The sequence below is a fragment of the Rana temporaria genome, chromosome 8 (assembly GCF_905171775.1).
Source record: "Rana temporaria chromosome 8, aRanTem1.1, whole genome shotgun sequence".
NCBI classification, from domain to species: Eukaryota; Metazoa; Chordata; class Amphibia; order Anura; family Ranidae; genus Rana; species Rana temporaria.
This window is the reverse complement of record NC_053496.1, coordinates 14,454,484-14,468,775: the sequence shown is the minus strand read 5'-3', so window position 1 is coordinate 14,468,775 and position 14,292 is coordinate 14,454,484. Positions and strand designations below refer to the sequence as shown.

Genomic DNA, 14,292 nt, shown 5'->3' with positions numbered 1-14,292 from the left:
ATCATTTTTTATTTTGTCTATAGTTACTATTCAGCTGCTTATAGCTGTGCTGCCAATGTTATTGTAACAGAGAATGAGACACTTGTTTTCATAAAGCATTGTTGGTGAATGTCAACGTTTTTCTTATTCCAGAATTAGTCTCGTTTCACACTAATGCGTTTTTTGATGCATTTTGCAGAAATGCAGTTTTTTTTTTTTTAACAACACATCAATGCATTTTTGTGCCTCTGCATTTTTAGAAAGAGCCGGGGGACTTTTTACCACAAAATGCAGCATTTTGCATGTAATAGACTTCAATGGACACACATCCAACACTCAAGTACTGCATTTTTACAGCAATTTTTGACGCGATTTGTGTTTTGCGATTTGTGTTTTGCGATTTGTGTTTTTTTTTCTACAGTATATAGCTGTTTGCTAAGGAGTGGGCTGGGAAGCCGGCGCTGCTTCCTTAACAACCAATGAGTCATCAGCTGTCAGTGGGCTTCTCAGTTGACAGCTCAATGTAAAAAAAAAAAAACGGCGTGGAGTGCCCCCCACAAAGACTATACCCCTTCAGTCTGGCATGGATTTGGAGGGGACACGCCCCACACCAAATAAAAAAAAAAATGGCGCAGCCATCAACATGGGGGGGTGGGTGATTTAGGGAAGGGGGGGGCTCTTGGCCCCCCACACCAAAGCACCTGACAACATCACAAGGGGCGACGGGTTCTCTGGGTGACTTCATCAGATGGCCACACCCCATGGCTATATAAGAGATGTCGGACAGCAAGGGAAAACACAACGCAAGAAGACAGCCCCAGGACAAGAGCGGCCTTTTTAGTTTTTAGCGAGTAACTGGTAGCGAGGAAGAAGACTACTCCAAGAGAGGACAGCTCGGAGCTATTTTTTAATAAAGAACTTATCAAACCCATTCACATAGGGGGGATGCAGGATCTGGGGGTCCCCTTGATAAAGCCCCCCACCCACAGACCCCGACAACACCCGGCCAGGGTTGTTGGGAAGAGGCCATTGTTCCCATCAACATGGGGCAAAGTGCTTTGGGGTGGGGGGCGCAGAGCTCCCACCCCACCCCCCATGTTGTTCATGATTAATTACCACTTCTACGAGACTGTATAAACAGTGGGCCATATTCAGGTACATTTACGTTGCTCCCCCGCGGCGTAACGTATCTGACTTACGTTACACCGCCGCAGGTTTACAGCGTAAGCGCCTGATTCACAAAGCTCTTACCTGTAAACTTGCGGCGGTGTAACGTAAATCCGCTCGGCACAAGCCTGCCTAATTCAAATGGGGCGGGCACCATTTAAATTAGGCGCGTTCCCACGCCGAACGTTCTGCGCATGCTCCGTGTTAAAATTTCCCGACGTGCTTTGCGCAAAATTACGGCGCCCCGACGTTTTTTTTGAACTGCGACGTGCGTTACGGTGTTTCGTATTCCCGGACGTCTTACGCAAAAAAAATTAAAAATTGAAATTCGACGCGGGAACGACGGCCATACTTTAACATGGCTGTTCTAAAGATAAGCCATGTTAAAGCAGGTGTAACTTTACGACGGGAAAAACCGACTAGTGACGACGTACGAGATTGCGACGAACGCGCGGATCTTTGTGGATCGCCGTAACTAGTCATTTGCATATTCTACACCAACCGCAATGGAATCACCACCTAGCGGCCGGCCTAGAATTGCATCCTAAGATCCGACGGTGTAAGTCAATTACACCTGTCGGATCTTATGGCTATCTATGCGTAACTGATTCTATGAATCAGCCGCATAGTTAGGACGGGCGGATCACAGAGATACGACGGCGTATCAGGAGATACGCCGTCGTATCTCTTCTGTGAATCTGGCCCATGGTGTTACACTCTAATCAGCTAATTAATGCAAAACACCTGTCAACAGGCATTGACACACTCCACAAGGAGGGTAAGTCACAAACGGTCATTGCTAAATAAGCTGGCTGTTCACAGAGTGCTGTATCCAAGAATATAAATGGGAAGTTGAGTGGAAGGAAAAAGTGTGGTAGAAAAAGGTACACAAGCAACAGGTATAACCGCAGCCTTGAAGCAAAGGCCATTCAAGAATATGGGGGAGACTCACAAGGAGTGTACTACAGCTGGTGTCAGTGCTTCAAGAGCCTATTAAAAAATAAAACATGAGATGCATTTTTGCATAGAACTAGCAGAAGCACCTTTTATCTGTCTTAATATTGGGCTCTTGTAATTCATTGTACTAGCAGGAGTGTAGCAATAAAGCTGGCCATACACTGGTTGAAGTGTGCACAGCCTATTGCATAAGGGTGTGCACCCCAAAGCTCAAACACACATGTCTTTCTCTGCAACCTCAGTTGCACTGGACAGCGACTGGACAGTGCTCTGTGCTGAGAGGTTTCCTGTTCATTCACAAACTGAAGCATAGTAAACTAAAATGGTTTTCAAATTCTTTTACAAATATGTGAAAAGTGTGGCGTGCATTTGTATTAAGCCGCTGAGTCAATACTTTGTAGAAGTACAGCTGCAAGTCTTTTTGGGGATGTCTCTACCAGCTTTGCACATCTAGAGAGGGACACCGTTTCCATCAGACATGTCCGCTCTGAGATCTCGGTCTGATGGTTGTACACACCATCAAACCAAAATCCCCGCGGACAGGATACGCGGTGACGTGGCCGCGCCGTCGCCGCGCCGATGACGCGGTGACGTGCGCGACCCTGGAAGGTCAATGCTTCCACGCATGCGTCGAATCACTTCAACGTATGCGAGGGCTTCCGGCCGAGCGGACATGTCCGGTAAGTCGTACAGACGACCGAACATGTCCGACGGACAGGCTTCCAGTGGACATGTTTCTTAGCATGCTAAGAAACATTCGTCCGCTGGAAACCTGTCCGCTCGGCCGGGAATCCAGTCCGGTCGGCCGTACAGACGACCGAACATGTCCGCGGAAACTGGTCCGCGGACCAGTTTCAGCAAACATGTTCGGTCGTGTGTACGAGGCCTACACACGACGTGTACGTAAATGACGTACAGCCCTATTCGCGAACGACTTACGCAAACGACGTAAAATTTTAAAACTCGAACGACGGCCATACTTAACATTAGCTATGCCTCATATAGCAGGGGTAACTATACGCCGAAAAAAGCCTAACGTAAACGACATAAAAAAATGCGCCGGCGGGATGTACGTTTCTGAATCAGCGTAAATACATATTTAGCATATTCCTCGCGTAACTATACGGAAGCGCCACCTAGCGGCCAGCGTGATTATGCAGCCTAAGATACAACGGTGTAAGACACTTACACCAGTTGGATCCTAGGGATATCTATGCGTAACTGATTCTCTGAATCAGGTGCATAGATACGACCGACCGAACTCAGAGATACGCCGTCGTATCTTGTATCTGAATCTGGCCCAAAGTGTTTTGCTTTTAGGCCAAAAATTAAAATTGTGGTCTCATCTGACCAGAGCACCTTCTTCCACATGTTTGCTGTGTCCCCCACATGGCTTCTTTCGAACTTGAAAATGTACTTCTTATGGCTTTCTTCCACCAATATCTTTATTCTTGTCACTCTTTCATAAAGGGCAGATTTGTGGAGAGCACATTTTGAAAATGTCAAGGGGTATGAATACTTTTTCAAGGCATTGTGTGTGTGTGTGTGTGTGTGTGTGTATATATATATATATATATATATATATATATATATATATATATATATATATATATAGCCAGTTCCACTGCAAAAGTTTACATTATTTTTGTAACCCACATACAGTTACCCAATCACATACAGTACTCCTCTTTACCATCTCACTCCGACAATTTTTCTGTTCCATTAGTGTTTCAACTCTTATTTTATATTTGCACTTTATTCTTTTATTGTAATGACTTTTTGTAATTTTATACATTTTGTCTAACGTTTAACCACTTAAGCCCCAGACCATTTTGTTGCTAAAGGACCAGGCCACTTTTTGCGATTCGGCACTGCGTCGCTTTAACTGACAATTGCGCGGTCGTGCGACGTGGCTCCCAAACAAAATTTGCGTCCTTTTTTCCCACAAATAGAGCTTTATTTTTGTGGTATTTGATCACCTCTGCGGTTTTTATTTTTTGCGCTATAAACAAAAATAAAGCGACAATTTTGAAAAAAATTAAAAATATATTTTACTTTTTGCTATAATAAATATCCCCCAAAGATATATAAAAAAAAATTTCCTCCGTTTAGGCCGATACGTATTCTTCTACATATTTTTGGTAAAAAAAAATCGCAATAAGCGCAAAATTTATAGCGTCTACAAAATAGGGGATAGTTTTGTGTCATTTTTATTAATATTTTTTTTTTTACTAGTAATGGTGGCGATCAGCGATTTTTATCGTGACTGCGACATTATGACGGACACATTTGACACTATTTTGGGACCATTGTCATTTTTACAGCGATCAGTGCTATAAAAATGCACTGATTACTGTGAAAATTACACTGGCAGTGAAGGAGTTAACCTGTAGTGGGTGCTGAAGGGGTTAAGTGTTTCCTAGGGAGTGATTACTACTGTGTGGGGGTGTGGCTTGCCGTGTGATGTCACTGATCGTCGTTTCCTATGACAGCGAACAGACGATCACTGACAGTGTCACTAAGAAGAACGGGGAAAGTTTTTTTTTTACATTTACCACTCCCCGTTCTTCAGCTCTGTGACCAGTTTGCGGGACACCAGCAGTGATCGGGTCAGTGGGTCCCACGGGCACGGTCACGGAGATCAGGACCGGGGTCACGATCACGCTGCCAGCGGCGCCGGCGCAACCCACGGCTGGGCTCTTAAAGGGCAACGTGCCTGTAAGTGATTGTGCCCAGCCGTGCCATTCTGCCAACGTAAATCGGCGTGAGGCGGTCCTTAAGGGGTTAATAACTGTTAACAATTTGAAAATGTACCAAAACAAACAATTTGATCTGTTTCTAGGAGAGACAGCTACAACAGGAAAAGAGAAGCCTATATTTAAAGATAGATATGCTGAATGCATGGCTAACTGGACCCATTATAAGGACAAATGTTACTTTTTCTCAAAAGACGATAATACGTGGGATAACAGCCAGAACTTCTGCCAAGTACGAAATTCATCACTGGTCATTATTGATAGTGAAAAGGAACTGGTGAGTTATAATTTATACAACTCCAGTAATTACTTTATACTCAACATGATCAAAATACAATTATATTACACTCTATTAGGGATGAGCTTCATATTCGAGTCGAACTCATGTTTGACTCGAACATCGTATGTTCGATCGTTCGTCGAAATACGAACAAAAAAGGATAATTCGCGCCAAATTTGAGTTGCGTTTAACAGACCATAATTCACTGCAGCATCGCTGGCTGATGATTGGCCAAGCATGCACTATGACCCGCATGCTTGGCCAATCACAGCTTGCAAAAAATGGAGAGCCATAATTGGCCAAGGCCAGGGTGGCTTTGGCCAATTATGGCTCAGGGGGTTTAGTACACGCCCCACACTATAAAAGGCCGCCTGCAGGTCGGCCTTGTGTAGTGTGTTGCGGTGGTTAAGAGAGGACAGAGAGAGACAGAGAGAGTCATTTTTTTCAGGTAGATAGAGCAGGCAGGCTAGTCATTTAATGTTCCTGTGTGTAGAGGATATATATACATCCCAGGTGTTGTACATATATTTATACACTGTATAGTTTAGCTAGATCAGTTCTTCCTAATTTACTGGCAGGCAGGTGATTGTGCTAGCTGCAGTATTCTTACGTGGTTTATTGCCTGTGTCCTCTGTAGTTTGCCCCTAAAGCTACTTGGTGTGTACTGGCCGTGTGCTGTGTAGTTTCCACCTAAAGATTCAGGAGCAGTGATTTTAAAGCGGGAGTTCACCCGAAAAAATTTTTTAACCTTAGATTGATGCTCATTTTGTCTAGGGAAATCGGGTAGTTTCTTTAAAATCGAAGCCGTACTTACCATTTTAGAGAGCGATCTTCTCCGCCGCTTCTGGGTATGGTCTTCGGGACTGGGCGTTCCTACTTGATTGACAGGCTTCCGACGGTCGCATCTATCGTGTCACGAGTAGCCGAAAGAAGCCGAACGTCGGTGCGGCTCTATATGGCGCCTGCGCACTGGCGTTCGGCTACTTTCAGAAAATCGTGACACGATAGATGCGACCGTCGGAAGCCTGTCAATCAAGTAGGAACGCCCAGTCCCGCAGCCCATACCCGGAAGCGGCGGAGAAGATGCATCTCTAAAACGGTAAGTACGGCTTCGATTTTAAAAAAAACTACCCGATTCCCCTTGACAAAATGAGCATCGATCTAATGTTAAAAATTAACTTTTCGGGTGAACCTCCACTTTAATAAAGCTTAAATAAAAAACAAAAAAAATGAAAAATTCCTTTAAATATTGTACCTACTGGGTGTCTATAGTATGCCTGTGAAAACGTCTTTGAGAACCCGGGTCTTGCCCGAGAGAACATGTATCAATGGAAAAAAAGTTTTAAAAACTGTATTTTTTTCAGGAGTCCTGAAAAAAACGACAGTTTTTAAAACTTTTTTTCCATTGATACATGTTCCCTGGGGCAAGACCCGGGTTCTCAAAGACGTTTTACAACAATAACTTGCATATTGGGCTTTAAAATGAGCACTTTTTTGTTCGGTCCGTTCGAAGGTTCTGGTGCGAACCGAACGGGGTGGTGTTCGGCTCATCCCTACACTCTATACATAGAACACTACACCCCCCAATATGACCCACCACTGGACATGATCATAATACAATTCTATTATATTTACTTGGTACAGATGACAGACGTCTACTTTGTGTGAAGTTTTGCTGTTTACCAGTGTTGCCTTTTTATAATGATTTGAAGATAACAAATATTTTTATATATATATATAAAAGTTAAGCGGTGAGAAAGCATTTTGTAATTTAAATTATTATGAACGAATTGAGGAGTTTCTGCAGATCCAGCTTTGTACAATTCCAGAGGAGGCTGAAAATGTTTTTATATTGGTTTTGTGCTTCTCTGTTGATATCCATTTAGCAACCCTGGTAAATACTATAAGACAGGTTACTGAATTATCACTATGCCACTATACTTTATTTTTTTAAAGGAAATTAAGCCTCCATACCTTTTTACAGCAGTGCTTCTCAACCCCGTCCCCAACAGGCCATGTTTGCAGGTTTTCCTTTATCTTGCACCTGTGCTTTAAATCAGTGTCAATGGTTTGATATTTTGGACAGCTATTTTATCTTAAGCCCTGTACACACGGCTGGGAATCTTGTCAGGAATAAAACGTTGGTTTTCCTGACGTGATTCCTGGCAAGATTGCCCTGCAAAGCCGTGCATACAAACAGCCACTCAAAAGAACCTTCGTTCTTTTGAATGGCAAGAACGCGGTGACGTCAGCAACTACGACGAGCCGGCACTCGTCACATTCGATGCCATCTTGCTACACCCCACACTAACCTTGTATGCATCAAGTCTTATCGAGCATGTGTGGGTTTACCTCGGACAGGTAAGCATACAGACGACTGGTTTTCTCGACAGGAGACACTCTTCCGGGAATCCCGACGGGAAAATAGATAGCAGGTTCTTTATTTTTCCCAGGCAGCTTTCCTGTCGGGAAAACTGCTAGGGAGCATACACACGGACGGGATTCGCGGCCAAATGCTCTCCTGGCAGTTTTCCTGCTGGGTAAACCCGTCGTGTGTACGAGGCTTAAGAGAAATTTCCAAAACATGGCCTGTTGGGTGTACTTGAGGACAGGGTTGAGAACCAGTGCTTTACAGGAGTGAGCACAAGAGCCAGTAGTAAGTCATTACCGACTCATTCCACAAAGATCAATTGTATGTATGTATGAATGTAGGCAGTTGAGGTCTATGCATCAGGCTTTGTTTTTATATGCAACCTAGAGCTGAATGAAAATTTTGCAGATAGTCTCAACTGTGTGTAGTCTTACTATGAATTGATTTTGTGAAAGTAACTTCTAAGCAGATATACATATTTATTTTTAACAATGCCTTTTTCTGTCTTCTAGAGTGTAATAAATCACCACAGATGTAATGACAATTATTGGATTGGACTGAGCAGGACACAAGATAACTCAGGCTGGGTCTGGACCAATAAAACACTGTACTCAGAAACATTGTAAGTTTAGTTTTAAAAGTGTAAATGCTGGTTCACAGATCAAATTTGGGTGAACATTTTTGTTTCAGAAACCCCTTATTTTCCTGGAAACTCTTTTAGAAAGATTTTAATGCATTAGTTATGACCTTGCAGCAAACTATTGCCTGGTCTCTAGTACATAACCTATATTGCCCCATTAGGCTCTATAAAAGTTTTATTTAGATGACTGTGGATTGATCTTCTTTTAATGAGTTAAAGCGGGAGTTCACCGATAAATGCTGTTTTTTACTCTTTTACCCTTAGTCTGATGCTCATTTAGTCTACGGGAATCGGCTAGTTGTTTTAAAATCCGAGCTGTACTTACCGTTGTAGAGGGCGATCTTCTCCGCCACTTCCGGGTATGGGTCTTCGGGAGTGGGCGTTCCTTCTTGATTGACAGTCTTCCGAAAGGCTTCCGACGGTCGCATCCATCGCGTCACGAGTAGCCGAAAGAAGCCGAACGTCGGTGCGGCTCTATACTGCGCCTGCGCACCGACGTTCGGCTACTTTCGGAAAACCGTGACGCGATGGATGCGACCGTCGGAAGCCTGTCGGAAGACTGTCAATCAAGAAGGAACGCCCAGTCCCGAAGACCCATACCCGGAAGTGGCGGAGAAGATCGCCCTCTACAACGGTAAGTACTGCTCGGATTTTAAAACAACTAGCCGATTCCCCTAGACTAAATGAGCATCAGACTAAGGGTAAAAACAGGATTTTACCGGTGAACCTCCGCTTTAATAAACCAATGTGTGCAGCGCTTAACTAAGATAAAGATTTAAAAAACTCTACCTATCTACATAAAGTGCATAAAAATAAATAAATGTTTAGATGGTATGCTGGTGAAATATGTTTTTACTTGGTGTGCTGGCAGCATCTATTCCTAGCAACCAACGTTTGAGTCTTCACAGAGGGAAGTTGTCAATTAGGGACCCAGCCATGTAAAATTTTCTATCTATACTGTATCTGTAGAATAAAATGTATGTAGCACTACCCCCGAAGGAGCTGCTGGTTTAGATTTGGACCTTGCACGTTACCTCAATACTTATTGTCTAGGCCGGGGAAGAAAAGTCTGTAAAGAATTCCAATGTCCACACAAGATGTAAAACCTTTAGCTGTTTTATTTTGATGAAGGGGGAAGGGTCAGTTGCACAGTACAGATCACTGGGGAAAACTTTTAAGTTCCAAAAGTCATTCATCACTCCCTCCCGAGTGGGTATTGCTCACCCGGATAGACCCCTCTCACCTGGCCTAGCAGCCGGGATGATGCACAAACCAATTCAGTAACAGTTTCTGCCACAGACTGATTGAGAGCAAATGTGAACAGTCCGGAATCCTCTGCCACAGGATTTGACACCCGAACTTCCAGCCATACAGTTAAAGAGCTTGTATGCCGACCCGGCAAAACTGTAGGGTAATTTGAGTTGTAGATCCCTCCTTAATAAGGTCACCAGGCCTATCCCGAGACATAAGCCTCCCGCTTGGTCTCCTCCAGGGCAGGTCCTCCCCTGGTTTCCTTAATTAAGTAACTTCCTCTGCTTAGATGGGCAGCTTGGGATCCCTTTTGAATCGTAGGCCCCAGTCAGCATAACTGACCTACTTGGTAGAGATGCAGCCTCGGGCCAACGTGGTCCCGAGACTAAAAATCACACTACACATACCTCGTGCCAGGAGGGCCACGAGGCGAAGGACCCCAAAAATTGGTGTCTGCCCCTTAAGTATCCCTTCCCGGCATGCCCAGCGGGGACACTACTCTCACTGGGCTGTTCCCGAGGAAAGATACTCAGTACACTATAGCCTGCCCGTGTTCCAACATTGGCCTGTGGTGGTATCGCCACCTACAGGCAACCGTGGGAAATTCCTATCGGGCAGCCAGAAGAGAGGCTGATTTAGTATAAATCATTAAAGTCTGAGCCATACTATCAGCTCAGACACACACTAAATTCAACATAGCGCCCAGTCATTGGGAGCAGGGCGCTACATGTAAAAATTCTCAAAAAATAAATAAAATCACTGCTGCTACTTGAACCCCTCTTTAAACAAATATCATAAATTAATCAAACAATATAGTGCTCAAATCACTAGTTGTGCCATGAAAAACATCTAAACAAATAAAGGGGAAAATTTTTTAAAATATATATATATATATATATACAATAAAGTTCACTATGCTCAAAGTGAACCTTGAAGTCATTTTATAAACACAGTTCACTTTTGTATCTTCTTTCCACTTTAAACATCTACCACTAATGGTGCCTTCAGTGCCTACCACCAATCACTCCAATCCAGTGTAACTCACCAGACCCCATTGCCTCTCATTTTTCAGGTAGACAAAGTGTTTTAGAAATGCATCCAGTCTAGTTTTGCCTATCCATAACAGATCCCCGTCCTTCAGGACTTTCATTGTAACAATAGGTTCATGATATGTAAGAAAGAAAACTTTTCCAATATTGTAATAGAATCCAAACCTACTGTATTTTATTTCATATAAAATGAGGCTCATCACACAAATTCTTGAAACTCAGCATGACATAATTCATATGACCACTGTATTTACATCGAAGCAGTAAACTCAGAAAGCTGCTGGGATCTCACCACCATATGTGGCCACTAGACTCACATCACTTTTGCTATGTCACTTCCTGTTTCTGCTGATCCACATCCCACCATGTTTTGTTTTTACCAACTTCTTCCAAGATCACAAGAAACATGCCAGGATGTGGATGGGCATAAACAGGAAGAAGTCGGTAAAGAGGAAACATGTCGGTATGTGGATGGGTGTAAACAGGGGGCCAGATTCACAGAAGAGATACGACGGCGTGTCTCCTGATACGCCGTCGTATCTCTGTGATCCGCCCATCCTAACTATGCGGCTGATTCATAGAATCAGTTACGCATAGATAGCCCTTAGATCCGACAGGTGTAATTGACTTACACCGTCGGATCTTAGGATGCCACTCTAGACCGGCCGCTAGGTGGCGATTCCATTGCGGTCGGCGTAGAATATGCAAATGACTAGTTACGGCGATCCACGAAGATCCGCGCGTTCGTCGCAATCTCGTACGTCGTCGCTAGTCCGTTTTTCCCGTCGCAAAGTTACACCTGCTTTAACATGGCTTATCTTTAGAACAGCCATGTTAAAGTATGGCTGTCGTTCCCGCGTCGAATTTCAATTTTTTTTGTTTTTGCGTAAGACGTCCGGGAATACTAAACGTCGTAACGCACGTCGCAGTTAAAAAAAAAACGTTGTGGTGCCGTAATTTCGCGCAAAGCACGTCGGGAAATTTTAACACGGAGCATGCGCAGAACATTCGGCGCGGGAACGCGCCTAATTTAAATGGTGCCCGCCCCATTTGAATTAGGCGGGCTTGCGCCGAGTGGATTTACGTTACACCGCCGCAAGTTTACAGGTAAGAGCTTTGTGAATCAGGCACTTTTGCTGTAAACCTGCGGCGGTGTAACGTAAATCAGATACGTTACGCCGTGGGGGAGCAACGTAATTGTATCTGAATCTGGCCAAGGAAGTGACTTAGCAGAAGTGATGTCAGACTAGTGGCCAAGTATAGTTGTGAGATCCCTGTGGCTTTCTGAGTTTACGGATTTAATGTACATACAGCGGTCATGTGAATTATGTCGTGTGTGAAATGCTGAGTGTCTGATGAGCCTCATTTTATATCGAATAAAATATAGCTGTTTTGGATTTTATGCAGACTCTTAAAGCATAGTTCCACCCAAAAATTGAACTTCCGCTTTTCAGAATCCCCCCCCCCGGTGTCACATTCGGCACCTTTCAGGGGGGGGGGGGGGCAGATACCTGTGTAATCCAGGTATTTGCTCCCACTCCCGGGCATAGGTCGCCGCGGTGACCTAAGCTACGTCCGGCGCCTTCTCTGCCCCCCCCCCCTCACTGTCTTCTGGGAGACACACAGGTCCCAGAAGACAGGGACCAGTTGGATCGCACAGCATGACATTCCCTTACAGAAGATTGCGGCAGCAGCACCTGAGAGCCGAGGAACTGTTTTGGCTTTGGGTGCCGACATTGCGGGCGCCCAGGACAGGTAAGTGTCCATATATTACAAGTCAGCAACTGTAGTATTTGTAGCTGCTGGCTTTTATTTTTTTGGCGGAAGTCCGCTTTAAGCCTCGTACACACGATCCAATCAGAGGTAACAAAAAATGTGTCTTGCCAAAAAACAGACCTAAACAGAACAGATGTAATTGGATGACATTGGCTGCGCCTTTTAAAAAAACAGACCTGAATGCAAATGGATGTAGGCGAATGTAAACATATGATCATCAACTGACATAGATCGTGGCTCAGTCTGGATCCTTCTGAAAAATATACATGTGGATCTAGACTGAAAGCCCCCCCAATAAGGCTGCCAATGGCTTCTTTATGTCTAGAGAAAGAATAGTCAAACAGCTCCCCCTTAGATGCATGCACCTTTAACTGAACCTGCATAGTCAGATGGTGAATTAGAGTTAAAAAGGTAGGGGTTTCTTGTAATCTCTATGGCCAGTGTAGGTGGCCATGGTCTGATCCAACACCCTGGACAGCTGAACTTCCTTGAAGTATGGACTATATCCACGTGTTAAAGAATGAACTTCTATGCTGTCCTTTAGTGAACACAGGGAGAAAAATGTAAAGTCACTTTGCATTCCTTTTAAATAGAGATCTATCATGTATTTCATTTTTAAAACAACAGAACATTATTACCTAATATGTTTTTTTTTCAGCTTTAACATTACAAGATTGAAGATATCCAGTGGTCATTCAGAGCATGTCTTCCTGAATCATGACGATGTTAAAAGTGGAAGTGGAGAAGAACTATACAAGTGGATTTGTTACAAGAAGCTGGAATGATTTGCGTACCTTTGAACCAATGTTAATTTTGTCAGCAAATTTCACAAGACTAAAACTAAAACAACAAACATTTGAGACCTGGTTCTCAATGTTTCTGACAACAAAACGTATTGTCGGAAATTTCGAGTGTGTGTACACAATTCTGATGCACAAAATTCCATGCATGCTCAGAATCAAGCAGAAGAGCCACACTGGCTATTGAACTTCATTTTTCTGTGACCGTGTGTATGCAAGACAAGTTTGATCCAACATTCCGTCGGAAAAAAATCCACCGTTTTGTTGTCGGAATATCCGATCGTGTGTACGCCACATAAGTACACACTCCAGCACTATATAATGAGTTTGGAAATTTTAGAGAAATGTTTAAATAATGCATTACAATTTAACTACACTCATTATATTTTAGATGACTAAAATTTGTTTTAGTGGACTAAAATAACCTGGAGATTTAGGGCTAGATTCTATAGATACGCCGCATAAATTCAAAGCTGCGCCGGCGTAGCTTCTTTCTGTATTCAGAAAGCAAGATACGCCGACATTAGCCTATGATCCGACTGGCGTAAGTCTCTTACACCGTCGTATCTTAGGGTGCATATTTACGCTGGCCGCTAGGTGGCTCTTCCGTCGTTTTCAGCGTAGAATATACAAATGACCTAGATACGCCGATTCACAAACGTACGTATGCCCGGCGCTATTTTGTTACGTCGTTTACGTTAGGCTTTTTCGGCGTAAGGTTCGGCGTACGCAATGTTAAGTATGGACGTCGTTCCCACGTTGAATTTTGAATTTTTTACGTCGTTTGCGTAAGTCGTTCGCGAATAGGGCTGGACGTAATTTACGTTCACGTCGAAAGCAATGACGATTTGCAGCGGAATTTCGAGCATGCGCACTGGGATTCTTTCAGGAACTGCGCATGCGCCGTTCGTAAAAAACTTAAAATACGCGGGGTCATCATTAATTTAGATAAAACACGCCCACATCATCCACATTTGAATTAGGCGGGCTTACGCCGGCCCACATACGTTACGCCGCCGTAACTTAGGGCGCAAGTTCTTTATGAATACGGAACTTGCTCCCTAATTTATGGCGGCGTAACATATCGGAGATACGTTACGCCCGCACTAAATTACGCAGGGCTACGTGAATCTAGCCCTTAGTCGACTAAATTTAAAACAATTGCAAAAGACTAAAAACTAAAATCCCAAATCTGAAATAAAAAAAAATGGAAATTCGAAAATTAAAAAATTTGAAAATTAAAAAAAAATCGAAAATTCGAAAAAT

At 43.6% G+C, this 14,292-nt stretch overlaps 1 protein-coding gene across 1 annotated transcript in view; it reads left to right on the top strand.

Moving 5' to 3' along the window:
* LOC120946692 (C-type lectin domain family 2 member F-like) overlaps positions 1–13,176 on the top strand; it is a 35,003-nt gene extending 21,827 nt beyond the window's left edge. Inside the window, exons 6-8 of the mRNA XM_040361320.1 lie at positions 4,946–5,136; positions 8,023–8,132; positions 12,885–13,176. Coding sequence (XP_040217254.1) covers positions 4,946–5,136; positions 8,023–8,132; positions 12,885–13,011 — 428 coding nt within the window. The 3' untranslated portion in view covers positions 13,012–13,176. The remainder of the gene's footprint in view (positions 1–4,945; positions 5,137–8,022; positions 8,133–12,884) is intronic.
* The last annotated feature ends 1,116 nt before the right edge of the window (positions 13,177–14,292 follow it).